Source organism: Amblyomma mixtum, chromosome 2 (assembly GCF_055824585.1).
Source record: "Amblyomma mixtum isolate Tamu chromosome 2, ASM5582458v1, whole genome shotgun sequence".
NCBI lineage: Eukaryota > Metazoa > Arthropoda > Arachnida > Ixodida > Ixodidae > Amblyomma > Amblyomma mixtum.
Window position 1 is genome coordinate 190,328,565 of NC_143013.1, and position 27,086 is coordinate 190,355,650.

At 46.1% G+C, this 27,086-nt stretch overlaps 1 protein-coding gene across 1 annotated transcript in view; it reads right to left on the minus strand.

Moving 5' to 3' along the window:
• Window positions 1-27,086, minus strand: part of LOC149361882 (uncharacterized) — a 46,038-nt gene that overhangs the window by 9,080 nt on the left and 9,872 nt on the right. The window contains exons 2-5 of the mRNA XM_089569614.1: window positions 26,817-26,917; window positions 14,107-14,169; window positions 4,061-4,135; window positions 191-244 (exon numbers count right to left, since the gene is read on the minus strand). Of these exons, the coding sequence (XP_089425740.1) occupies window positions 191-244; window positions 4,061-4,135; window positions 14,107-14,169; window positions 26,817-26,917 (293 nt within the window). The remainder of the gene's footprint in view (window positions 1-190; window positions 245-4,060; window positions 4,136-14,106; window positions 14,170-26,816; window positions 26,918-27,086) is intronic.

The window sequence follows — 27,086 nt, forward strand, 5'->3', positions numbered from 1 at the left end:
GAGGAAGTGAAGCACGAATCCTTGATCAATACTGGCGTCTCGTTGTTTCATCGATCGGCCGTACAGCTTCCTATTTGGTTTACTGCAGGTTACAAAGAGGCATGAAAGGTTTGCCATAACTTGCTATAATGTGCACATAATTACTTCACGTTGATGTGACGGGAGAATAAAATCATTAAATGAAACTTACCAGTATCTTCGCGGTAAATTCTGTTGCGTTCAAGTTGTAGTCTTCAAGGTAGTACTGAGATGAAAATGCAGTTTAAAAAACTACACTCCGTCAATGGCACTAAACCAAACATTTCCTGGGGTGAATGATTGAACTCGCAGCTTGAATTAAGCCATTAGACAACGTTAATTTTCCCGGCATGAAATCGAAAACAATGAAATGAAAAGGAAGAAAACATGAGCTGTTGATTTTGATCTAAGCTGTGATGCGTCGTCGGCAAACCTTGTCATGACCACGTGATCACAACGTCTCCGGCGGCCTATAAAAGGAGCTGCCTGAGTAAATCGTTCGTTCTTGTTGCGTCTTTCCTGCGTTATGCTATATAACAGTGACGACGAGGTAGCGCGCCGGCGCTAGGCGAATTTACCTGCGCAAGAATGAGTGCCGGGCGGCCACCGGAATTCACAGATGCAGAAGGTACGTGGTCTGCGTATCGTATTTGGCTAGGGGCTTACTTCGAAGCCCATAGCATCGCGGAACCAACCAAGAAGCGAGCGCTGCTCATAGCTTCGCTCAGAGACTGTGCGGTGCGAGTGGTGGAGGGGCGGTGTCATCCTAAAGAAGTGAATGAGCTGAGTTACGAAGAAGTCGGCCGGCACTTGGAAGACCACTACGCTCCACAAGTTAACGAGATCCTGCAAGTTATGATTTCTTCATGCGCTCGCAAAAAGACGGCGAATATGCCCATGACTTCACTGCGGAAATTAGACGGCTACAGGAGAAGTGCAACTTCGGAACGTCACGGGAGCGCATGTTGCGGGACAGAATTGTGTGCTGTGTGCAAGATGAAGACGTACAGCGACATTTACTTACTCAACAGAAGCTTACACTAGAAGAGGTGGAAGGCTTTGCTGTCTCGGCACGGACAGCCTCCCAGAACGCGAAAAGCATGCACTCTGCAGAGCTAGGAGACGTACATTTTGCCCGACAAAAGAGCCGTTCATCGAAGCCGCGACCAAGGCTGGAGAAACGCGATACACGTTTAAGGTGTGGTGGCGAGTCGCACACCGAAAGGGAATGCGAACACCTTCACGAGGTATGCCACTGGTGCGGCAAACGAGGACATCTGCACCGAATGTGCCAGTGCTAAATTTGCTTCGGCACGTATCACGCCCGACAGGACAACGACGCCAATGGCAGCAGCAGGGGACACGAGCTCGGACGACAGCGAAGCCCTGTACACTATTGCAGCGGTTCTCCACCAAGAAGCCAGCATCCGCAAGGTTCGGCCAATTTACAAGGACATTAATTGGAATAACGTCGCTCTTACTATGCTCGTGGACACAGGATCAACCGTGAGTGTCATCTCCGTAACTGCGTTTCAGAAGTACGAGGCGCTGTGGCCTCTGTTGCACAAATCACAGCTTAAGCTACCCTGCCTCTTGGGCAAACTTCCAGTTTTCGGAGAGCTCAGCATGACTGCTACGTGGACGGGAAAAGCTTTCCGGGTACGGTCATAGTGGTCGACAGCGTCGCACCATCTTTGTGCGGCAGAGACACAATCAAGGAATTCAGCGAGGCTGAGGTGGCAGTGTTGTCGCGTGTGGTTGCGAGTGTGCAACCGGTTGAGATAAAAGCTGCCAGCACGGAATTGCAAGAGCTGCTCAACGAAAATGCTGACGTGTTTGTTCCAGGACTCGGCATATGCAAGGGACCACCGGTGACATTGCAGCTGAAAGGGAATGCGTGTCCAAGGTTTGTTAAGGCCCCTACGTTCCCCTACGCTTTGAGGGATAAGATGTCGGAAGCGCTGCACCAACTGGTTGCGCAATATGTCCTGGCGCCGCTGAAAACCGCCGAATTGGCAACACCAGTGTTACCCGTTTTAAAGGGCGGTGGGTCTCTCCGAGTGTGCGGAGACTTTCGTATGACAGTGAATGCAGCCACAGTGTTAGAACAGTACCTGTTGATTCGAGTGGACGACATTTTTGCTAAGCTAAATGGCGGAGCAGTATTTATGACGTAGGAGTTACGCCAAGCCTAAACCCAGCTACCTTTAGACGGGGATGCCAAAAACACAGCAGTCTTCAACACTCAGAAAGGCCTCTTTTGTTTCAACCGATTGCCTTTTGGCGCAAGTTCTGCTCCAGCTATATTCCAGAGGCGGATGGACGCGCTGCAGGCCGATATTCCAGGAGTGCAGGTGTACCTGGATGATATTATCATCGGTGAAAAAAAAGACGATGTGTCAAGGCTGAAGAGGGTGCTGCAGCGCCTGCGGGAGTACGGTCTCCGACTGAACAAGGATAAGTGCAAATTCCAGCAAAACGAAGTCACTTTTCTCGACCATCGGATCGACGCTAAGGGTCTGCGACCGAAGGACGATAACATCAAAGGCGTTGTCGAAGCCCCAGGACCTACATCAGTGAGTGAGCTGAAAGCTTTTCTCGGACTTGTAAATTATTACGGCAAGTTCTTGATCAATCTGGCCACTGTGCTGGCTCCGCTGTACGCCCTCCTAGCTAAAGGGGCCAAGTGGCAGTGTAACAAGGAACAGGAAAAAGCTCTTCACAAAGTTAAGCAGGCAATTGTGTCTTCCAAGTTACTTGTTCATTTCGACCCGGATAGCCACTTCGGCTCGAGTGCGTTATAAGGCAACTGCGGATCACTTTCACGGGCAACAGAGAATCAACGATCGAGGGGAATATGAAGCTCGGAGACAAACAAAGACTGCAGGCGATTCGTCTCTCCCGTTTGGAAATTACTAATCATGCTTGAAAACTGTGCAAAAATAGTGCTAGTGAGGACAAGGCGCTCAGCAGATCGTACGGCCATTGTATTAGAAACGAAAAACATGAAACAAAACCTTTCCTAATAGCAAGAAGTTTTAGAAATTTCATTAAAAATGGGGATGAAAAGAGGACTCGAACCATAAACCTTGTCATATACTAATGCCAGGAAAAGGAATGACTGCTGCAATATACGGTATTATATGAAATTAACGTTAGAACAATTGCGAAAGCTCGAAAGGCAATGAGATTGTAATAAACCAAAATCACATAACGCGGAATTCTGCTAGAGTAGCAGTACCATTTCAGATTCGAAGGCTGCGACATTATGGTTCTTGCTATAGGTGCCAGATTTTGTGTACACATTTACATTGTGATGCTAGCAGTGTAAATAAGTGAAAATATTTTATCTGACATCAAATCGCTTCCCTCCGGGCTGAATAGTTAAATTCAAGGGTACCATCTTCTTAATCTTAGGCAATAAAGGAATAGGCGGCGATTCTTTTGCCCACTGGGTCAACGATATGCCTCCACCAAAGTAAATACATTGGTCCTCTATTAAGCGTAACTATTGGTATTGAGCTACCGCGCAACTAGATTTGCGTAATTTTTCACATTTTAAGTGATTGACGTTTCCTGATGCAGCAGAAATTCAAATGGCGTTTCTCTATAGTTTCCTGGGTATAGATATGTTCGCTAACGTGTTTTGTGGACACTTGGCTTTACAGACATACTGCTGTAGACCTGAACCTGCATACAGCCTCTGCTCCCTGAATAGACTCTCCACGTTCCTTTTTAATAACTAAGCATTGCCTTTCTTTCTTCCTTTCCAGCCCGTGCTTCCTTGGCATTAGTTTCCTTGATTCACTGACGTAAAATTACTAACATCGATCCAGTGCAAATGCTGATGAAGCTTGCAAATTAAGCCGCTACTACCATATACTTGTCGAGGTTTGTGGTTCAGCGTTAATTTTGGCATCATAACATACTCATAAGTTCACTGATGCGTACCATTTCAAAGCTTCATTTCGCATGGATTTGCATAGCTTGGGTTTCGCTCGGGGCACGGCTTCAAAAAATATTTTGAAGACAAAATACTTACAGGATAGAGAATTTCAGTGATTCGACTGACTTTCAGTAGGCAGTTGCGAAGGCACTTCAGGTGTTCGTCAGCGTTCTACAGAAAAATACAAAACATATGCCATATGCTCATTTAGTTCTTAAAATTTGATAGAGATGATAAAATTTGATAGAAAATTTGATGTTTCGCTGCTCCCTGCAGCCTGCTCTTGTTGCATATATTTAGGTTATCCAGCATTCTTAGCAGGCGCTGAAATTTTGATCAAACTGGGCCGAAGCTCTACATGCAGCTCCATACAAAGAGGTGTTTGTTTAGACACAACTGTGCAAGCCTTATCTTCTGACAAGAGAAATGAAATTACATTATTTTGCCACTGCACTTTAACATTAGTATTCACCTAAAAACCTTTCACAAGCTCTTCAGTGGTGTAGAGGGCCTAAAACGTTAGTACTACATAGGAAGAATGAGAAAAGAAATATTGGAAATGGCTAGAAGTAAAAGCTTTAAAGAATGTCGGGTAACCTCAGCGGCCATCCTTGGTTGGGTAAACATCTTGAGGCTCCCAACCAATCAAATGAAGACCTGGGCCTTTTTGTCGGGAACGAGAAAGTGGCTGAAGTGTATCATATTACAAAGTGAAGCAGAGGATCAAAATGTACAGTTTCTTAAGAATGCCTGCTTCTTTTATAGGGCTAAAAACACGACATGTTATCAATACCATTAACATCTAAGAGCAGCGTTGGGTCAAAGGATTGCATACATTCAAATTTTGATTGAAGTGCTTCTTTTTTAGTTTTCCGAGTTTTGAATATAAGACCGTAGCATGGTTTAGTCTCGGTTCACCTCTGTATTTTTCACCAAGCGGTTTGTCTTGTTTCGTCAGTAACAAGTTGTGTAATGTGTACGTGTGTGTGCGTCTAATCCAGACACGACCTAAAATTATTCCATAAAACATTCCTGGTGCCCACAGGTCTTGCATTCTTACAGACGGGCATTACAAAGTGCAGCTTGTTGTTAAACTCGTTGTCTCATGAAGCCATTTTGTTCTCAGTTTATTTCGAAGAAACTTCAGGCAGTCTTTATGCAGTATGTTTAATTGTTTTATTTGTACATTACGGGCAAGTGTAGTACATGCATCAGCGCTCTCGTTCCCGCTGATCCGCACGTGACTACGAACTCAGCAGGATTTTATTCTACGTCTTTGAGTATCAGCTTTTATTATAATATGTATTATGTCTCCTGTTATGCGTTGAACCAAGTTTCTGGGGCTTATTGCTGTCATTACACTACATAACACTGTGTAAGTCTACATAACACTGTTCTCAGGTTCTCTTCATTATTTCTTCTACAGCTACAGCAATGGCAAAGCATTTTGTTCTGAAAATTGAAGTGCACTGAAGCTGCCTGATTACTTTCTCAGATTTTCCTTTCTTTGATTGCCGAACTCCCTACGTAGAGTGCTGTTTTGGAATCGTCTGTGTAGAAATCAGAGTAATATTTCTATTTTTCACTTCCGAAAGCTAACGTACAAAGCCATTGGACATCAGATGTCACGAAACGCCAACTATGGAACAACGCTATCTTTTTGTTCTTACTTTCGTGCACTGTTCTGCATACGAGTAGCACAGGCGAATAGCAGCACACAGTTTATGTGCTTCCTGCAAAACAAAAGAAATAGGCGATCAGTTCGACTCATGCGGCATAGTATTCGTTAGCATTATTGTCCCGCGCATACGACTACCGTTGGTGTGATGCACTCATTCAATTACAGTGCGTCATCCCCTAGCAATTCTCTTCACGTCGCGATTCTGGTTGACGTCCGTGGTTTTCATCACGCCGCTTTTCGTCTCTCACCTGATTGATCTCTCTTCACATTCTCCCTTCCCTCTCTCTCTCGTTCATTCTCTCTATATCGACTTTCCCTCTTCCCCCAAGGCTTCACTCACCGCCGCCTAGGCCGTAGGCTTTTTGCGCTAAGGACGGTTCTAATGCTACCGCAATAAATAACGTATCGCTTTCAGACTTTTTTTATACAGTCACAGAAGAATCATCATAATGCATTGGTACTATTAATAGCATCAATAAATGTCAGTAACTGCAATATTACCGGATGTTTATTAAGTCTGTGTAATATATGTAAGCAATACTATTATAATCAATCACGTTCAGTAAAAGCGATAGAGTGGGATCTTTCAACAAGGCTTTGTGATATATGTAGGTACGTTGAGTGAAGTTCGTTTCATGAATTTCTTTTAGATTCAGGCGATTTAGGCTAGGAAGGGCAGCAGACAACGTCCTTGATGACGAATGGATGTTGCACAAAGAACAGAAACTGAATGTAGCATAAAAATTCAGCGAGAAAGAGCAGGTGTCCAGGCAAATAGAAGCACTACGTAAATCTCAGCCGCCGAAGCTTACTGAGCACATGGCTCATTTTGAACGGTTTCCCATACGCGGCTGTACTTCTTTGCGGCTGGAAGCCTGAACTCAAAACTGAATAAAAAAAACAACGCACACTTTTGCAGCCGTGCGCGTCTGTTTGTTGTTCCGTTTTCTAACTGACCTCAGCCGGGCTCTTTATTTCATAACTTTTACAACAGGCCCTCCTAATATTCAGTTCTTTTACTGTGGGCTTATTCTTTTGCCGCGTGTGCTGCTTCTTTCAAGCAAAGTGGGTGTTGAAAAAAATTAGAAACGGTGTCACTTCGTCATTCTCTTTACTAAGACTTTTCTCATACCTGAGACCCGTTTTGGTAAACATACGCAGTGAACCGAACAAGAGATGAGCAGCGCCATGTAGCTTATACACGGGTCCGCTTTCACTAGGACCTAGTTAGACTTTGCTACAGGTCTGGTAAGATTGGAATGACGCTGTGGCAAAAACATTCTCGCTCTCCCAGAACATTTTTTTTCTGTTTGGCTTGTCCCCTTAAGTGTCAAATGAAGTGGAGCCTTGCGGTGAGATGCGTGTGGCAGTTCTTTCACTCCTGCGCCACTTCTCAGTCTTGACATTGCAGACGTGAAACGCCGTCGTCATCTTAAGATGAATTGCTCCATCATTGAAAATTAGCTTATTCAGTCATTCCAAATAACTGGGATGTTGCCCACCTTCACGACGCCGCTGGTGGATTTGTTTAATAGAATTCGCGCTCCACATACACGTGTGGGCGAAAAGGTAAACGCCTTATTTCCAAGGACCCAACTCTCTGACGCGTTCTCATTCCCAGGCGTGTCGTCTATTTCATCAAGGCTTGTGCAAAAGGCGATTCAGCTTTTGTGCTTGCACACCCTGAGGCTAGCCTCTCCGGTAAACACGCCAAATAATGAAGTACACTTAGCAAAGTGGCATTGCTTTCAAGACGCCTCTTTCGAGGATGTCGCGCCGTAAATAGCATTAATGCTTGTTCGAAGGTGCTTCAAGGCTCACGATGTACGCACTAGTGGTGCAATTTCACTGCTGCACGCCAGGGATCAAAGTACTATTAGAATAGATACTAGATTGCTTTAAGAGTTCAGTCTGCATGGCGAGCGATGCGATACAGGATAGACGCTGAAGACTGCACACCGCCTGTGCAACATAATTCTTAGATTTCTTACTCGGTTTTAAGTATTTTCAATGGATCGTGCTATCAACAAATACGCTTAATGAGTAACATACACAACTGCAGTCCAGTAATGACAGCCATAGAGACAAGAAAGAGGACTAGTTCATATGAAGGCCGCCCGCATAAGGCAGGAAAAATGAGGCAGGTGTGCTTGACGACGAATATAGATTACACGAACACTAATTAGCAATCTGATAGCTCGAAGATTACAAGGAAATGCAAGACTAGCAGGCGGGAGCTGAGCGCAGGCATGGAAAGTCAGCTCCTGCTTACAGTAGCAAGGGTGAACATAATAGCGAATTAATTAGAAATATTTATTGCATGGAGTAAGACTCCTCTCAGCTAGTATCCTCCACAACGGCAGAGAAGAAGGGTAAAAGACTTACAGAAAGGGATGTTGGGTTGTGTTGCGTTTTTTTTTCACAAAAGCAACTAAGACCATTATGCCTTAAACACAAAGTATAAAAAGTCTGCTGTAAAAAATGAACTATAATTTATCATCTGTACAGTTTAAGACATGAGCTTTCTTTTAAAACCTGAAAACACGTATCAAATCGAGAAGTATAATTTCACCGAAGCGTAACATTGCGTGTGTTCGAATATGTTTGTTGTTATCAGTGTTTAAAGTTTTATACACGAGAATGAGACAGGGTTTAGTGTGAGCTCATCTCAACATAGAGCTTTATCTTGTCAACAAACAAATCTCTCAGGTGTTTGCGTCCATTGAGAACAGGACAAAATGTTACTTTTATGAGACGTTCCTATTGCCTGCATGATTTCTATTCTACCGAGATTTGCTTTACCATGAACAGTTTGTTGTTTACTTCGTTGACACAAGTCGCTTGCAATTTTTCCTTCAATTTAGTGCATATTAACTTCATGCGGTCTCTATGGAGCATGATTACTTTCTTGATTGCACCGCTGCAAGCTCATCAACCATACGTGCCTACTATCTAATTTGCCGGTATCCCGACGTGGCTCGGGGCCCAAGGGAATCTTATCATGCGCCAGTGTACTGTAATTTTTTACACTCCGTAAGATGCTGTTGACAAAGGCTTAACGCGCATTTCTAGAATGGAGTGCATAGGGCAGGCTAAGTGAATAGGCTTAGATTACGCTGTTTTCAATATTTTATTTTCTTATTTTGTCTACAGCTACAAACGCAAGACTTCATTCGCCAGGGAAAACAATGTCGCAATATTATTCCGGAACGAAATACTTCCTCTTGTCAATATTGTGACGAAGGAGACAAAGCTGGCAGTTGCGCGGGACGGAGTGCCCTCCCTTGGCCAGCAGCCATTAAACCATCTCTTTTAACACTATATTACATGAAGTTGACTTTATCCTCTTGGGCGCCGCGCTGGGAGACGACAGGGGCATGGATGCTAATACACATAAAGTTTTGTACTGGCAACGTGCGATGCTTATGCAAACCAATAAAACGCGTTCAATCAAGCAAGAGTTCCAGCAGATGCGTAGTCTGGGGCTTGCACGGATTATAAGAAAACATTCTCATATTCTTCTGGAATCCTGGACGCTAAATGTAGTTGTAATGCGCGCAACGCCTCTTTTTTATGTTCTTCTGGTTTTTATGGCCCTTGTTATTTATTCGAATCTTTACATATGTTCAGTCAGAATAAACACAGCACTGTTTCGCTATTTACCGAATAAATCTAACTGTGACGTACCTTATAGATTGTCCCTGGAATATTTACGGCAATGGCAGTGTTCTTACAAGCCCATATGAAATCCGTAGCAACTCTCATGGCTTTGGCTGTGTCCCATGGATCTGGAAAAAAAATTTAACCAAAGTTCAACAGCATTTGTAGGGTGGGTATATTGTTTGGGAATAATTCACCCTCTCACCCCCAAAAAACTAAGGAAAGTTTCAAGAAGTCCTGCTGGCGGGATTAAAGAATCAGTTACTTCAGCAAAACAAGCTTGGCTTTCTTTACAAGCTTTCTTATCAACCAGCTGTACGAGTTGGTATCACACCTCAGGACTTCACTACAACTGTTTCAATATGTGTATGGTATATTCATCGATTTTACGAATATTTTTAGCCGCGGACATTATCAGCAATTAACACTCAAAATCGATAATCTAGAAACTAATAACGCAAGAACGCTACGCCAAGAAGAATTGACCAATCATACTTCCAGCCGAAATCCATTTCACGTCAGGTGGCCCTCAACGTTCAATATTAGGCACGCTCAATTATGCGCTATATGATATTGATAAAGCAATAAATATTGCTTATATTGTTCCCCAATACGCTGACGACTTTGTAATCTGCAGTGATGAAGATAATTCAAACAACGAAATTAGTTTGCAATCATATCTTAATGCACAAGCAGAATGGTGCTGCAGATGGCAGATGCCAATATCGAAAAGTCTAAACATTTAAACCTCACTACAGATTCAAGGTCACAACCCAAAACTTACGTCATAAATAATGAAACAGTAGTCTCGGTTTCATCGGTTAACATAATCGGCAGGCACTTAAGCTCCGTCTAAAGGATATGACGCGATAGCTTTGGGGGTCCCTTCAGCGGCCCAGTGTCCACTTTGAATACTATTTCGCAGAGACAGACAGCGTCATTTTACCTTTTTTATATTTTTATTTTTTCTTTATTTTGTTGCCTCAAGATAGACAAGGCCTCCGTTTCACTATGTGGAAAGAATATTCCTGAGAAGTCGACGGGTAGTGCGGTCGGATCAGGACCCATGAGTCACACATTCAATTTTGTTCTCGCACACCGTGGAACACATTCAAGATATGTTGAACTGCTCGCGTAACCCGAAGGTGATGGGAGTCAGGCGAATTGGCCCTGAGCCTCGCCCCATGCTAATACTCTTCAAAGATGAGAGAGATCCGCTCTGGATTTATTATTGAAGTACGCCACTACACTGCCAAATCTATAACAATAAATATGAAGTATGTGTGATATTCGGCCAACTGGTACATCGAGCTGACGTAAGGCCGAACCCAAATAACGTTAAGTGTCAAGAATGTGGTATGAGCAACCACCATCAGGAACATACTTCTGACCCCAAGTGTGCGCTATGATCGGAGGGGGCAAATGCTAAGAGACACACAGTATCGGGAACAACTCATCCCGGCGAGAGACAAAGGAGGGATTTCGCATGCGACAGGACTGCTTCCCATGCCTGGAGTCCGGGAAAGGCTCCGGCGGTCACTGCAAGTATACAGGTTCTTCTAAATCTCGATGTCGCTAGGGTTCCTGGGACAACCTCAGCATCAGGGCCGTTCCAGCTCCTGGGGAAGTTCCAGTTCCAGGCCCCGCTTAAGCTCTCGCCAGCGCTTCACCTCCAAGAACGGCAGAACACTGGCAACAGCTGGAACACCGGAGCCCAGCCTAAAACCGGGGAACGCTCAGACCCTCAGGTGCGCCGCCCACGGACAAGACGAGCGTGTCCGATGACAAGAGGGTGAGCTTTGTAGATAAGGTCTCGCAGATTAATCCAGCTAGAGGTCTGAGGACATCTCAAAACTTAAACGCTTACGGCCATCCAAATTGAAAACGAGGAAATGAAGGTGGAGCTTTCTCCCAAGCTCCAGATAAATAAAGAACTCCAGGAACGAGAAAAATACAGAAGTAATAACCCGGAGAGTGCGATCGTGCTGCAGCAATCTCTACCACCACTCAGCAAGAGAAATCGCGAGATGGTGCACAACCCGAACTTACTCTAAAGGGAGTCTGCTATAAACTGGAGGCCGAGATTCAGACCATTCAGGCCCTGGACACCAAAATCCAGGCGCAATTTCAGACATTGGAAACCATTATGCTAATACAAATTCAGTCGATTCTCTCCTCAACAGAGGGACTACCAGACGTAACACTAAGACACATGAATTAGCTCTTAGCCATCAATTCATGGCAGCACACTGTGCAAAATACCACTCAACAAATTCAGAGTGGCCATACACACAAAGGATAAGACCCAATCGCTGTGGAAATGGAAATGCCGGGGGTATCGGCGAAAAAGGCCGATCCTTCCGCAGCTCCTTACGCCTCTGAAGGTCCCCCTAGACGTCATCGCTCTTCAGGAAACTGGAGGCGCGTCAGAATTAGTCGGTGATCAAGCTTTTAACGACGCAGGCGACAAACGTAATGCTACTACATTCGTTAGAAGGAATATTACGGCCATTGAGCATGACGCGGGTTGCGCCACATTGAGCACGTTCTCTTCGAACTTATTCAGGCCAAAAAGACCCAACACAGCCTGGATATCTATAGCACTCGACGAAAAAACAAAGTTACAATCAACTACCTGTTCAGAAAGGTCGCAGTATCGGCAGTAAGCAGGCACTAGTCATACTAGGGAACTTCAATGCACAGCACCCCGCGGAGGGCTATCCGGAGAACTGTGCGAAAAGAGAGAGAGGTGTGGCTGTACATACAGCACATACCTGCTCACGCATCCTTTCACCCCTACAAGAATGTGTAATAGCGTGTGTACTGACATGTCCCCAGGCCTCATCTTGGTAAAGAATACAGGTACAGCAAACTGGTGCGACTCCTTACTGGCCCTAGGCAGTCACCATTACACGCTTGTCACAGAAACTGACGTTGGCCCTGCCAAGCGCCAAACGCGCTTCCCGCACATTATCGAATGGGACACTTTGCCTCTCTCCGCCACGCTCGCTACTAGGACGAGAGAAAGGCAGAAATAACAAACATAGAACAATGGGCGGAGGAACTCGACAATGATACGAAGAGCGCGACTGAAACGCTCGACGACAATACAGAACTGAAAGTGTAGACAGCGGCTTTCTTCATATGTGGGGGGCCAAAGCTAGTAGGGAAAAGCTATTATAGAAACGAAAAGAGAATCGCAATTTTAGACGACGCCTAGGGCGCTATAACATAAAATTGAGGAATATGTCCTGACTCTGCGATCAGAACTGGGGAAGAATATGTAACCAGCTTGAGGGCACCATTAGCCGCGCGAAAACATAGAACCTCCTTCATCACCTCCTCGATCCAGAAGGTAGAAAGTACACAAATCGACAAAATTTACAGAAATTTGGTTATAAATTTGAAGGTTCGGAACAGGAACTCCTCGATGCAATTCGTTGTCGATGTATAAGCTTCTCCAGTAAACTCTGGGCGGACCCTGAGAACCAAAGTTTGTTTTTCATTTCAGTTACCCTCTCCAAAATCGGCATGGGGCTGACGCGGGCTCTAAAGGGGAAAGACTAATTGGAGCCTACCCACATGGTCCCTACAGGGGTTGATGTGGGTGCTTTAGGGGTACAACTAACCCAAAACACCATACTTCGTTCCATCAAGGGATAATATCTTAGTTATTTCTAGCTCAGCTTGACCTAAGAAACCCACTGAAATTTTCTTTGTAAGTACAAGGAAATAAGCAATCTTGGCTGCCCACAATAAGCACGTGTTGCAGGTTGGGCAGGCAGCGCATCTTGTAGTGATTAGAAAAAGCTTTATTAGACACTGTTCACGTTGCGCGGGTAGCCTATTTTTGCGTTCCAAACTATAAGGAGATTTGGAGAGTGTCGGGTAGTCCAGTGCATCATGGTGAGTGGGCACAGTCATTCTTCTGCATGGTCTGATTATTTCGCACAATTTAGTTGAGTGCGAGAGCCCAAAGCACGTAATTTCAAGTAATGGAGTAAAGATGCTGAGAATTAATTACGTTGTCTATGAGAGTAAGTTATGGCCACCTGCGGCTGTGCATCGAGCGCGTGCCTCATTCGGCCTTGCCGCGTTTTTTCTCACATAACGCTCGCATTGTGTTGCATCTGCCCAGAAGACCCCGACAAGGGACTCATATGGGCAGCTTGTGGCCACATCTCCTTTCTAACCCCGGCACGGTCGAAGTGTGATCTCTGTGGTTTTGCCTGTGCAGCCCCGATCTGGCTAATGGAAGCTTTTCGACACAGAGTCCATATTTATGTCCCAGATGCCCTCAAGTGCCCTACCAGGGCCGATGTGGGCTAGATGCAGGAACGTGGCATGACTTAGCGCTAGCAACACCAATACGGTACCCATGTAGAATCAATAGGGGCAAGCGCAGTTTGGCTGGCCCTCGTATTCTCCGCAGTGGGCCCATGTAGGAACTCTAAGTGTTGCCCCGGCCCCACCTGCCCAATGTGGGACACACTAGCGCTCCTCATTGCGTGCTACCTGGGTTAACATTTCTTTTGAAGAGCCTTGTGTTGTAGAAATGGTTTATTTTTGGCTTATCTACGTACTCAAAGCCGTTTTCTTGCACAAGTGCACATCCAAATAACAAAAAAATCCAAGTCCGGTCGTCCTTCCATCCCCGGCGACAGAATGTGTGTGCCTTCTGGTGCTTTGTCTTTGTTTTCGCTTGTTTTTTTTATAGCAGCTAAACACCATGAAACAAAGCCTCTGAACAAACGGTACTCATGACGCCAACTATGGAATAATGTTTCCTGCTTTTTCTTACTTTCATACACTCTTCTGCATACGAGTAGCCCAGGCGAAGAGCAACACATAGTCTATTTGTTTCCTGCGAAAACAAAAAAAAAAACGTGACAGTCGATCAATGCGTTTCATAGGGCAGAGTATAGGTTATCAATAGTGCTCACCACTAATGGCGGTGGGAGTGTGGTCTATTTCTTCCAAGACAATGCGACACGCCATTCTCCTCGCCACTCTCTACACCTCCCGACACTAATTGGAGACCACTGTTTCACTCTCGCCACCCGTCACCTTTGCCAAAACGCCCTCTCACCATCTTCGACAAGCTCTCTATTTCCCGTCTGTCTTTTACGCTCTCCTTCTGTACGCTTTGCCACCTTTCCCCCGAGGCTTCACACGCCATCGCTAACGTCGGATACTTTTTGCGCTAAAAGGGGTTCTAATGTTCATGCATCAAAAAACATTGATTTGAGGTTCTTTTTTTTTAACAAAGCACAGCGCTCTCATGATAACGCATCCCTACTATTAATAGCTCCAATCACGTTCAGTGACTGCGTCCATGACGAAATATTTTAACAAGGTTTTCGTACATGCATTTTCAATTAGGTTCTCCGCCTTTTTTGAGATTCACATGATTTAGCAGTAGTGCACGCCGCACGGAGAACAGAAACACAACCGGTAGGATAAATCTTCAAGAACGGAAGAGAGCACGCGGGCAGGCCAAAAGAAGATGCACCGCATAGCACTGAACTACCAAAGCTGACTGAGCGCAGGGCTCACTTAAAACGGTTGCTCACAAGTTTCGATTTATCATCGTCTCTGTTCGAAGCCTGGCCTCGAAATGGAAACATAAAACACAGTAGACACTTCCCTTGGCATGCGGGTCTGTTCGTTGCGCGCGCTGCACCTGGCGGTCCTAATCACAGCCCTGGCGCCAGCCCTCGTGCGTGCAGAAGCCTATCACTTCCGTGCAAATATAAGAAGCGAAAAAATCACCGCGAACCCCCTCCAACCACCTCTGCAGCCCGCGTCTCCCCGGTCCTTTCCGTTAGTGCTCGAATTTTGTGCCGCCGCTTGCCACGCTGCCAAGGTCGCCAGGACAGGAGCACCACGCAGCCCTCGCGCTAGCGCCTGCTTTCAAGTGCACTCCAAAAAAAAATTTCTTTCTCCGGCGGACGCGCCGAAAACACCTAGCGTTAATCTAAGTTGCCTCAGGACTTGTTTTGTTCATCATGCACATGTGACGAAGATGAGAGCGCCTGCTGAAATGATCTCGGTACAGTTAACGACGACACGGCAGACATATGTGCTCTGGATACCGGTATTCGGAAAAGGTATGACATTTGGAAATATTAATAAAAGACGTCATGCATTTTATGACCTAGCCGTAGACGACAGGATGCTTTTTTTTTAGCCTTTTATTCTTACAAATGCTTAGAACCTGGCCAAAGAACCAACGCACATATAAAACAGACATTCGGGCCGTTTAGCAAGGCAAGCACGAAATATTGTGCGAAGCTAGTTTTTTGCACGTCGACAGTAATGCTACGTACAGGAAGCACGATAGAGCCGCCGCGGTGTTTCAGTGGTTATAGACCTCGACTGATAACCCAAAGGACGCAGGATCGAGCCCGGCTGCGGCGGTAGAATCTAGACGGACGCGACATATAGATGCCATGTACTGTACTATGTAAGTACACGTTAAAGAACCCCAGGTGGTCAAATTTTCGAAGCCCTCCACTACGGCGGCCCTTATAGCCTGAGTCGCTTTGGGACGTTAAACACACAAACGAAAACAAAAAAAAAACGAAAGCTCCATTAAGACGGGCGCCCACCCAGGGATCCAGGTATGTGCTTTTCCATTCTCAAAATCAGGGGATGGATGGAAAAAACTTTATTGTCAATAAATTGGTGTTCTTGACCCTTACGGGTCACTGGGCGCCGTGGTCGATCCTTGCTCCAGGATGCCGCACTTGACTGCTGCCATCGTGGCTCGGCGCACAAGGAATCGTTGCGCTTCCTCGTCCTCGCTGGCCAGCAAGTGCTCCCACTGCATCACACTCGGGTTTATTCTTGGCTCTAAGTCTGCCTTAGGGCAGGTCCATGTGATATGTTCTAGTGTAGGTTTACCCTGACACCACGGACATTCGTCTCCATATTGTGTAGGGAAAATCTTGTGTAGTTTGTAAAGGTGTGGGTAGGTACCGGTTTGTAGTCTGCGCCAGTCTACCGCCTCCTCTTTGGTGAGCCTTTTGTATGGGGCTGGGTAGCGTTTCCGCTGACACCTGTAATGATCGAGTATATCTGAGTACGTGGGGGTAACTGGGTCAAACGTGCCTGTGGTGCAAAGTGCTGAGTCTGCTCGGTTGACGTATCCTCGAGCTAACTCGTCTGCTGCCACGTTGCCCCTCATCCCCTCATGTCCCGTAACCCACACTATATTATGTTTAGTGTTTTTGTGTCTTCTCGTCGTGTGCAGAATATGATTGGCGATGCTGTCGATCCTACCTCTTGTGTAGTTTCTACATGCTTGTTTGGAGTCCGTCACTATAGTGAGGTTGTGTCCTGTTGCGTTGCCGTGCGATATTGCGAGAGCAATGGCGGCTTCTTCAGCTGCTTCTATGTTTGGGTTGTTTATCGTTGCGCTGGTTATTTCTTGCCCTCCTTCGTCTGTTACAACGGCGATTGTTTTGCGTTGGTATCGGTACTCTGCTGCGTCCGTGTAGACTACGTTGGGATTGTCGCTTAGTTCCCTGGTGAGTGCTCGGACTCTGGCTTGTCGTCTTTCATGATGTAAATTCGGATCCATGTGTCGTGGTATTGGTCTTACCCGGATGTTGTTTCTGTCTTCATTATTAATCTGTTCCTTGTCTCTTTGTGTACCTAGAGGTAGCCGTAATTTCTCCAGTCGGTGTCTTCCCGTTCTGGTTTGAGTGAGTCTGTCTAATTGCGCACTACGTTGCGCTTCTCGTAGTTCGTCGAAGGTGTTTGATACTCCCAGGGCCATTAGTTTTTCGGTTGGTGTGGACATTGGAAGTTTGAGCGCCGTTTTGTACGCTTTGCGTAGTATGGTGTCGATTTTTAGAGTCTCTTGCTTGTTTAGTTCGTGGTAGGGGAGGCTGTACGTAACCCTGCTCGGGACGAGGCTGTCAATGAGTCTTAGGGTGTCCTGTTCTCTCATCCCCTTCTTTCTACTGCTGATTCTTCGCACGATTCTGGCGACTTGCTCTGTTGTATTCTTAATAGAGGCAATGGTTTTGCTACATCGGCCTGTGTTTTGCAGCCACATTCCAAGTACCCTGACTTCCGTTTTCTCAGGTATTGTCTCGTTTCCGAGTTTCAGGGTGATTTGGGAGTCCTATTTTCGTGTACTTTTTTTTATTCTTACGTATTCTGATTTTTCTGCTGAGCACGATAATCCTCTGGCCCTGGCGTATTGTTCAGTATGGTCGATCGCTTTTTGTAGCCGCTCTTGTTTAGCTGCTAGGGAGCCTGTGGTTGTCCATATTGTTATGTCATCTGCATACATTGCGTAGCTGATGTTTTCTATTTCGTCCAGTACTTTCGTGAGTCCTAACATCGCTATGTTGAATAGTAGCGGTGATATTACTGAGCCTTGCGGGGTACCCTTGTTTGGCACCGTGAAGCTCTCCGATCTTGTATCTCCGATGCCTATCGTAGCTGTTCGTTCCGTGAGAAAGGCTTTGACATAATGGAAGGCTCTGCTTCCACAGTTTATGTTATTGAGACCTTCCATGATGGCCGCATGTCCCACGTTATCGAAGGCTCCCTTTATGTCGAGTGCTAGCACAATGCGTTCGCCGCTTCTTGGTATTTCAGTGAGGACATCCTCCTTTAATTGTAGGAGTACGTCTCGCGTGGACAGTCTCCTTCTGAAGCCAAACATGGCATCAGGGTAATATCCCTTGTCCTCCATGTAGTTCGTGATCCTTTCATTAATCACCCTCTCGTATATCTTCCCTAGACAGGAGGTTAGGGAGATTGGTCTTAGGTTTTCAATTTGGAGTCTTTTACCCGGCTTGGGTATCATAATTACCTCTGCATGTTTCCATTCCGCCGGCACGATTCCTTTTTCCCAGATAGCGTTTAGGTACTTCGTAAGCTCGGTGATGGCCGTGTCTCCCATGTTTCTAATGGTAGCGCTATTTATTTTGTCCTTTCCAGCTGCCGTATTCTTTTTTGCTTCCCCTATGGCTGCCCTTACTTCCTCCTCGGTGATTGGCCTATCCATCTCGGGGTTGTTTTCGCCGGTGTATACTTGGTCTTGCTTTGGGTGCATGTTTGTGCCGTAGCATTTTTCCCTCAGTGCTTGTGTAAGTTGGTCTTCCGTTCCAGGGAAGGTGTGGAGTAGTTTTTTTCATGGACTTGCCGCTTTCCGTTTTGGTTTTTGTGGGGTCTATCAAAGCTCTTAGTATATTCCAAGTTCGGGCCGTGCCTAGTGTTCCTCTAAGTGCTTCCGTGAACTGTTGCCAGTTTTGCGTGGCGATGTTGTCTTCGTGTTCTGATGCCTTCTTAGTCAGTTCTGCGATCTTCAGCTTGAGTTTCCTGTTGTGTTCTTGCTCCCTACATCTCCTGAAAAGGCTTCTTCGTGCTTCCCATAGGTGAAGAAGGTGGCTGTCTACGTCTGGGTGTTGTTCCGTGCGAACGATCATCTTCGTGTATTTTTGTCTGACCTTCATAAGCTCCGTGCCCCACCCTTCTATGTTGGTTATCGGTTTTATTATTTCGTCGCTGTGGTTTCTGAAGGCTTCCCAGTCTGTGATTTTGGCAGTCCCTAGGCATCTCTTCATTTCTCCTGCGGCTATTTCTAAGTTAAGGATGAAGTGGTCGGTCCCTAAGGTTTCCATCGTATTTGCCCATTGGATATTCTCGTTGTTTTTTGAGAAGGCTAGGTCAGGCGTGGTGTCTTTGCAGACGCTGTTTCCTATCCTCGTCGTAGTTGTGGGGTCGTTAGCTAGCTCCATGCAGTATTTTTCTGCGCTTTCTGCTATGCTTTTACCTTTGGCATTGAGTTTTTGGTACCCCCAAATGGGGTTTGCCGCATTAAATTCTCCTAGGATCAACAGTGGGTTCTGGCCTGCCATATCGCTGGCTTTTTTGAACAGTTCGTGTATTCTGGGGTTTTTTTGTTTGGGGGGCTGTATACGTTTATGATGAAAGCGCTGTCATCCGCTGGTTTTTCTGGTACAATTTATAGTACAGTGTGGTGTAGGTCCGTATCCGGTATGTTGGTTTTGCAGATTGCCGTAATTGACTTATGTACTAAGATGACGGCCTTGCCGGAACCGTCTCCGTCATACATCTCGTATCCTGTTATACTTGTTTTAGTCTTGGCCCCGTATTCTTGGATGGCAATGATGTCCGGCGGTTTTTCTTGGTTCTTTATGAGATGGATTAACTGAGTTTGTTTTCCTTTTATTCCTCTACAGTTCCATTGCCAAATTTTCAAGTTTCCTTTCTTGTTTAGCCTTGTGTGTTTGTCGTTAGCCATTTTGTATTCTTGCTTCCTGCTCGTCGGAATGGATGGGCCTATTGCTCATGTGTTCTCTCATGCGTTTGCTGTGTGCTTCCTTCGTTGTAGTCGCTACTTTCCCTTTAATGTAGTTGTATTTTCCGTCCATTTTCTCCAGGTCTTCACTGACTTTGACATGGTGTTTCATTATTGCTAGCAAAGTTGCTCTCACCATCTCCTGATCGAGTTCTTGGATTTCTTGTACTTGGTGTTGTGCCGCCTTTATGGCGGCCACCTCTGCGGATTCTGTCATACGTTGGTACGTTTCTATTTGATCGGCCTCCGTGATTGACATGGGTTGTCTGGCGTGTTCGAGGTTTTTTAGTGCGTTCATGTATTGTGCTTTTTGTCTTTGGAGTTCTATTTTAAGATGCGTGTTTGGTTCTTCTAGCTCTTTGACCCTTTGATCGCTTTGAGCAAGTCGCTGTTCTAGTTTTACTATTCTGTCCTCAAGTTGCATTGTCTTAGAGTGTGACACAGTGGTTGCACAGTTATGTCCAATTGGCCAGCTCACCTTCTTTTCCGGTCTCTGCTGTGGCTGGTTGAGATCTTGCTTCTTGTTTTCGCTCGCCAGGCCTGGGAAGTCCCCTTTGCGTTCCTGGAACCCGCTGTTTTCTTTGCGCGTTGTCGACCTGGATCTGGATCGCATCGCTGATCTTGACCTCGATCTCGTGCGCTTGTCGGCGTTGCTGCTGAGTGTTGCGTTGTTGTCTGAACGAAGCAGTTGCTTCGTTGCGTCTGCCCCTTGTTTTTCTCTGGATCTGCTCGTTCGTGTAGCAGCGTCCCCGGTGTCTTGCGTTCGCTGTCCCGGCGATCCAGCGTCCCCGTTGTCTTGCGTTCGTTGACCTGGCGGGGTCTTGCCTTTCGGTTGCCCCGTTTGGTACTTGGCTTTTTTATACCGCATGTCGCAGTCCTTGTCTCCAGTAGCGTGGTCACCACCCCAGAGCGCACATTTTCTTTCTTCGCATTGATGGTTTTCCTGGGGGTCCCGGGTCCCACATGACTTGCATACCTTCACCTGTGGGGTGGGGCACACGTCTGTTCTGTGACCAGGCTGCATGCATGTGTGGCACACCTGCCTTCGGGCTCGGTACGGGTAGCATTGGTACTCAGCCTCTGCAAAAATCACTTGCTTGGGAAGGAATTTGTCGTCGAAGAGTAGCATTGCTGAGGAGGATTTACCCAGCATTCTCGCCCCGACGATTTCGACTCCATGCGTTCGGACTCTAAGTTCCGCCAGTAGGTCTTCGGTCTTGAGGCCCGGCTCGACTGCGTGGATGACTCCTCGGATCACATCATCCGGCGCCGCAATGTACGTGTTGACTTCGTAGTTGACGCCCTTGATGCTGAGTTGTCTTATTTGCTTGATTTGTCTTGCCGTCTCTTCAGATGGCGTGCTTGTGATGATTATGTTGGATCCAGGTCGGATTCTGGTAATGAAGTTCTCTCCTCCACATGCTGAGTGGTGGCCGGTAGCCGCCTGGATTGCTTTCGAGATGAGAAACTGTGGAAACTCTTTCAGTTGCAGCCCTTGCTTAGGTCTTATAATGACTTTCACGTCGGTCTTAGGTAGCGGTGGTATCCTCCGCGATGGCGCCTTGCCGCCCGTTTTCTCCAAATTGGTCGCTGCGTCCCGTCCGACTGGCGTCTGTAGCCTCCTGGCTTCCGCTCTGGCTTTCTTTTCTTCTTTTGCTTGTTTGAGCTTTTCTCGTCGTCGCGCCCTGGCCCGCATAACTGGCGACCAGTTATCCGCGCCATCGTTGTCGTTTTCCTCCGCGTCCGTGTTAGCGTCGCTCGCGCGTTCCCGGCACGTTTCGGTAGAACTTTCGTCCTCAGAAACTTCGTCTTCCATGTGAGAATCCTCGCACTGTGAATCCTCGCTTTGCACGCCCTTGGGAGCGTTTCCGCTCCCGCTGGGGCTAGCGAGCATCCCACCGTCGGCTTCTGTCTCGGCGCAAACGCCGAGGTCTAGCGGAGGCCTTCGTCTTGTTAGGCTTAGCTGCGGCGGTTCGCTGGCGAACTTTACAACTCGATAAAAGGTCGCAAAATTGGCCTACCGTTTTGAAGTTGGTATCCAGATGCGTCGGATATCTTGCTTTCCTCGCACACCAAAAATAGCTGGACCACGTCTGTTTTAACCTGGTAAAATTAGCCCACAATGCGGGAGGCGGTCCGACATGCGTCCGCTCCCACCACCAGGCTAGCGGCGTTGTCGAGGTCAAAGCCAACGAACGCCGACGGCCTATTGCTGTTATTGTTGATGTTACTGGCCATTAATTATTGATCAAAATAAAAATGGAAGAAAGGATGTTGCTAGCCTCGGCATCTGCCATCGAAACCTGAAGCACCTGAGATGCGGCTAGCGGGAATAAAAGGACAGCGAGAGGGAAGGAAAGGGTAAGGGTGGGGCGGCAATAATTACCATTCACAAATACAGGATATTGAAATAGCCTATAGCTCCAGTGCAGCGTTTCTGCCAAAACGCTGTCAACGCAAACAGCGCACATCCCTGTGTTACTACCGCCACGTAGCTCTAAGCACGATTGAGGTTTTCATTGACAAAGGTAGGTAATTGTATGCACTTCGGTTCCTTTCGCGACTTCTGCTCACAATTTGAAGTTAATGAAGACGATTATGTGCAATCCACAGCGCGAGAAAGTGACTGTGTAACACACGGCGGTATTGGCTGCGGCGACAGCGTTGTGCTCTCGTGCAGTGGCCGACTAACCTGATCATTTCGTGCCGTCGCGGGTTCAAGACCCCGTCGCGTCAATATTTAATTTATTTCTGCAGACACGTCACAGGCTTTAGTCAGACACCGCTTTTTTCATGATTGCAGTGAAGTAGAGCTTTCGCACTGCAACTAGAGTTAAATGGAAGTCCAGAACGAAGAGACTTTTCCCCGTCAAAGGATACCCTTCCAGCCAATGGCATCAGCCGATTCTAACAAGACTGTTAGCGTAAGAATGCGGGGAGAGGCATATGAAAGGGGATAATCCCCATCGTCCATGGTGACGCTGACATGTTCATGAGCATCAGCCGATGCTGTTGACTGCTAAGGGGTCCTTTGATAGGGAAAAACCGCTTTAAGTTGTATCCGACTGTAGTTCAATGCAGGAGGTAGCGAGCGCAACACACTTCCTTTCGCATAGATCCCGATGCTCTAATATCAGGCTGCCACTGTGTGCAAAGAAAGCAGGGAACCACTTGCTTTCTGTGAAACGTCGAGTCACCGCAACAGGTGAGACGGGAAGATAATTGGTAACAAAATACTGGCACGCACTTGGCACACAAAATGCAGGGCGTGCGCCGAAGAGCGCTTAGGTTGCTTCTATCGAGCTGGGCTAGCTAAGAATTTTTTTTTCAACAAGCCCTCCCTACTTTGAGCTTTTTTGCAGTGGGCTTATTCTCTTGGAGTGCGCGCTGCGTCTATTATGCGAAACCGCGGTTAAAAATATCTAAACCTATACATACTGAAATAAAAGAGTGACTAATTGATTATCTTGCCTGAGAATCTTTTTGATTAGCAAAGAATATGCAGCGAACCGACAAACGTAACTGAGATGGGACAACGCAATGCAGCCTGAACCCGGGCCCGCTTTTACTAGGACCTTGCTAAGGTTTACTAGCGGTCTGATGAGAGTGGTAGGCACGCAATAGATTCTCGTTGTACGAAGATATGTTCTGCATTAGGCTTGCGCCCTTGACCGTCGTTGCGTTGCGGCGAGTTTGGCCTGAGAAAGTTCCGACGTTCCACGCAGTCTTGGCACTGCAGACAGGAACACCTAACGCCATGTAAATGTTGTCCTGCTCCTTCACAGAAAACTTGATTACTCAGCCAATCCAAATAGCTGGACGGTTGTTCATCTTCACGGCGCCGCTGGTCGACCTCGTTAATGCAACATCACGCTCCACCTGCACGTGTGAGCGAGAAGCTAAACGCCTTATTTCCAGAGACCGAACTGTCTGATGCGTTCAGATTGCAAAGTGTGTATGTCTATTTCATTAATGCTCGTTCAAAATACAATTTAACGTTTGTGCTTGTGTACACTGAGGTTACTTTTCTGGTATCGTAACTGAACTTAGGATACCAGGCGTTACGTCTCTGGTGTCTAACACTTAGCGAAGTGGCATCGCTTTCAAGACATCACCTTCTAGAACGTCGCCCATTCAATAGTATTAATGCACGTGCGAATGTGTTTCAAGGCTTGCGATGTAGACACTAGCGCTGCGATCACACTGATGGACCCCAGAGATCGAAGTACTGTTAACATAGATACGGCACTGCATGCTACAGCGTTTCAGTCTGCATTCAAGCGGGTACTGTAGGCAATGGAGCGTGTCCTGGTCACATCCCTGCAACAGACAAGAAGGAGTGTCTGCTTCGGCGACCAGCCTGTGCAACATAGTTCCCAGATTTTTGTCCTTGATCTAAAGTAATTTTCAATGGGGCGCCTTATGTATAAATAATCTTAGTGCGTAAAGTACGCAAGAACAACATTCCAGTAAAGACAGGCACAGGGACAAAAAAGCGGACTGGGTGTTTTTCATCAAAGCGTCGTATGGAGAACCTCGCATATGGCAATAAAAATGAGGCAGGCATAGTTTACAAGGAGTGAAGATTACACGAGCATTTATTAGAACTCTGGTACCGCGAAGGAAAGAACGTAAGGAAACCGAAGACTGGCATGGGGGGGGGGTTGAGGCCAGGCATGAAAAGACAGCTCTTGCTTCCGGGAGCAGGATGAACATAACAGCTACTCAAGGGCGGAGTGCGACGGTGAAATACTGAGGAGCAGTGGTGTGTTGTGTTGAGTGTCCGGCTCATAGGCAACCAAGATCAGCATGCACCAAACACAAGGATTTTATAAATTATAGTCCATTTATTACTGCAGACGTTTTTATAACCATGGCTCTTTTATTACATCTTCTATGTTTAAAAGACTAAAAACACGTGACAGCTAGACAAGTTTATCTTCACCTAAGAGTCAAATTCGGTGTAAAGTAAGTGCTCATTTTTTTCGCAGTGTTCCAAGTTCTGTGCACGAGAATAAGACGTGATTTATTTTGAGTTCATCTCCCCATTTTTGACATAGGGATTTGTCATGCTCTGTCAACAAAAAAATGTGTGCTATGTGTGTGTGTCCAATGCAGGACGATATAATATAGTTCTGTAAAACATCCTCGAGACCTGCATGATTTCAATTCTCCAAAATGGGTTTCATGAACTGAAGATTGTTGTCTATTTTGTGTTCGGAAGCCGCTTGCCATCGTCGAATTTGGCGGCACTTCGCATTCTTGTAGCTCAACTGCATTGGCAGCGCTGCTATCCTGAAGAAGCCTTCCGTCACGATCGAAATAGTGTTGGACTTGAACACAATGAGCCAATGGTAGCAGCGGAGGATTGATATGACCAGGTGGTGTTTCTGCAAGTGCTGAGGGGCGTCGCTAATTTCTCGCGTTTACGATATTTTCTAATTCATCGAAACTCTGTACTCGGTAAAATTACAGCTTTGAGATCACTAAGACTAATCTCTAAAAGTTAGACGTACTGTCCTCTTTATAATGAACTAAAACAAGCTAGCATTGCTCCTGCATTCATCCACATTGCTAGAAACCGAGGCCACAGTAGAACTGTGCTCTCCTTCTGAGAATAAGATCGAAAACGTTGCTCTTTCTTTCAAACTATGGTGTTGATATGATAAATGGTGGTACTCCGCTTAGGCCTTCAAGAAACAGAGATTTAGAATAAGGAGACCACTACCGCATACCGGTTCCTCCAAGCGCCAGCTGCGTATATCCAAATGTCCCCGAGGGTCGCACACCTGCCACTGCGCGGGTGCAGCAGGGTTTCCACAGACGCGGAACATAGCGGATATCGCAATGCTAAAGCTGTCTGCCGTTCGCCTTGTACAATCCAGCTGTTCTACAAGATAGTGTCCAGTTAGATGCTGCGTTGATGTCCCTAAAATTTTAGACCCGAACAAATAATTTTTGTTTCTATTTCACCGAAGATGTGTAGTACAGTTTCTGTGTCGCGAATAAAATTCACTTGTAAGTTAGCGCTGTGTCCTGTGTCATGGCCCTGTCCTCAAGTGCGCTCGTGTTTTCATCAAAAATCTAGGTTTAACTATATGCAGTTCAATACCGATAAAAAAGACTGCCATGTGAGCATTTGCATGCCTTGTCTATTTCCCAGGCTAACACCCACTGACCTCAGATTGTTCATAGAGCCTCTTCTTGTATTGGGGGTCAAAAATTGATCATGCAAAAATTTAACAGTAATATTATTACTATGGCTAGAAGGTATCACTTAAACTTCAAATATAATGAACTGCCTGAGCAAGAAGGGGAGGAACGATTTTAAAGCTCATTCTGCATTCGTCTTAACGTCGCCATCGTGATACTATGGTTCTGGAAGTATGTGCTTTTAATGGTTTTGGGAGGTTTAACATCCCAAAGCAACTCAGGCTGTGAGGGACGCCGTTTGGAGAGCTCCGAATCATTTCAACCACCTGCACTACTTTAATGCTCACTGACATCGCACAGTACACCGGCGTCTAGTATTTCGCCTTCATCAAAGTGCTACCGCCGCGGCCGGGATCGAACCCGCGTCTATCGGGTCTAGCCCAGCACTATAACCACTGAGCCGCTGCAGCGGCTTTGACTCGGAAATTAAAGGCTTCACTTGGCAATATTCTGCTGGAATTTGACGTTGAGCACTTCGTCGCCGCCCTGGGAGACGCAAGGGCAATGAAACATTCATTTTTTGCTGACAACGATCAGTGTGTGTGTAGGGGCGCGTTGGAGTCGCATGAATTGCATCGGCGTGTGTTGTAGCATTGTGGTAATCTACGACTGCCCTGGATTCCTCAGTCTTCCTCAATCCTCATTACAACTTCAATAGATGATGCGAAAAATGGTTATAAAGCGCAGAGCGTGGCCTTTGTTATCTTTTGTTTGTTTGTTTGTTTGTTTATTGATACTGTTAACCCTATTGAAGGGTCATTACAGGAGTGGTAGGAAAAAAAAAAGACAGCAAAAATACCAACAAATCTGTCATCAAGCGCATTGTACACGTACACGTAACGTTTCACTTTCATTGCCCTCATTTCTTATTCGAGGATTGAAATATGTTCATTCAGAATAAACAAAACTAACCACTGCTTGGCAATTTTCCGAATAATCAAACTGTCACGTACCCTGTATATAGACCCTGGAATATTCATGGTAATCGCAGTGTTCTTACAGGCCCATACGAAATCCGTAGCAACTCTCATGGCTTTAGCTGTGTCCCAGGCATCTGAAAAGTAATTAACCAAAGGTCCTCGTAGATTTTGTTGGGTGTATCCTTTGCGGATAAACGCCCCCTCTCAAGTTCAGAAATTTAAACTTAATGTTTCATGGCGTCAGCTGGCGCGTTTGAAAAATACTTCACTTTTAACCAACCCGCACAGTTTAAGTTAGAAGAT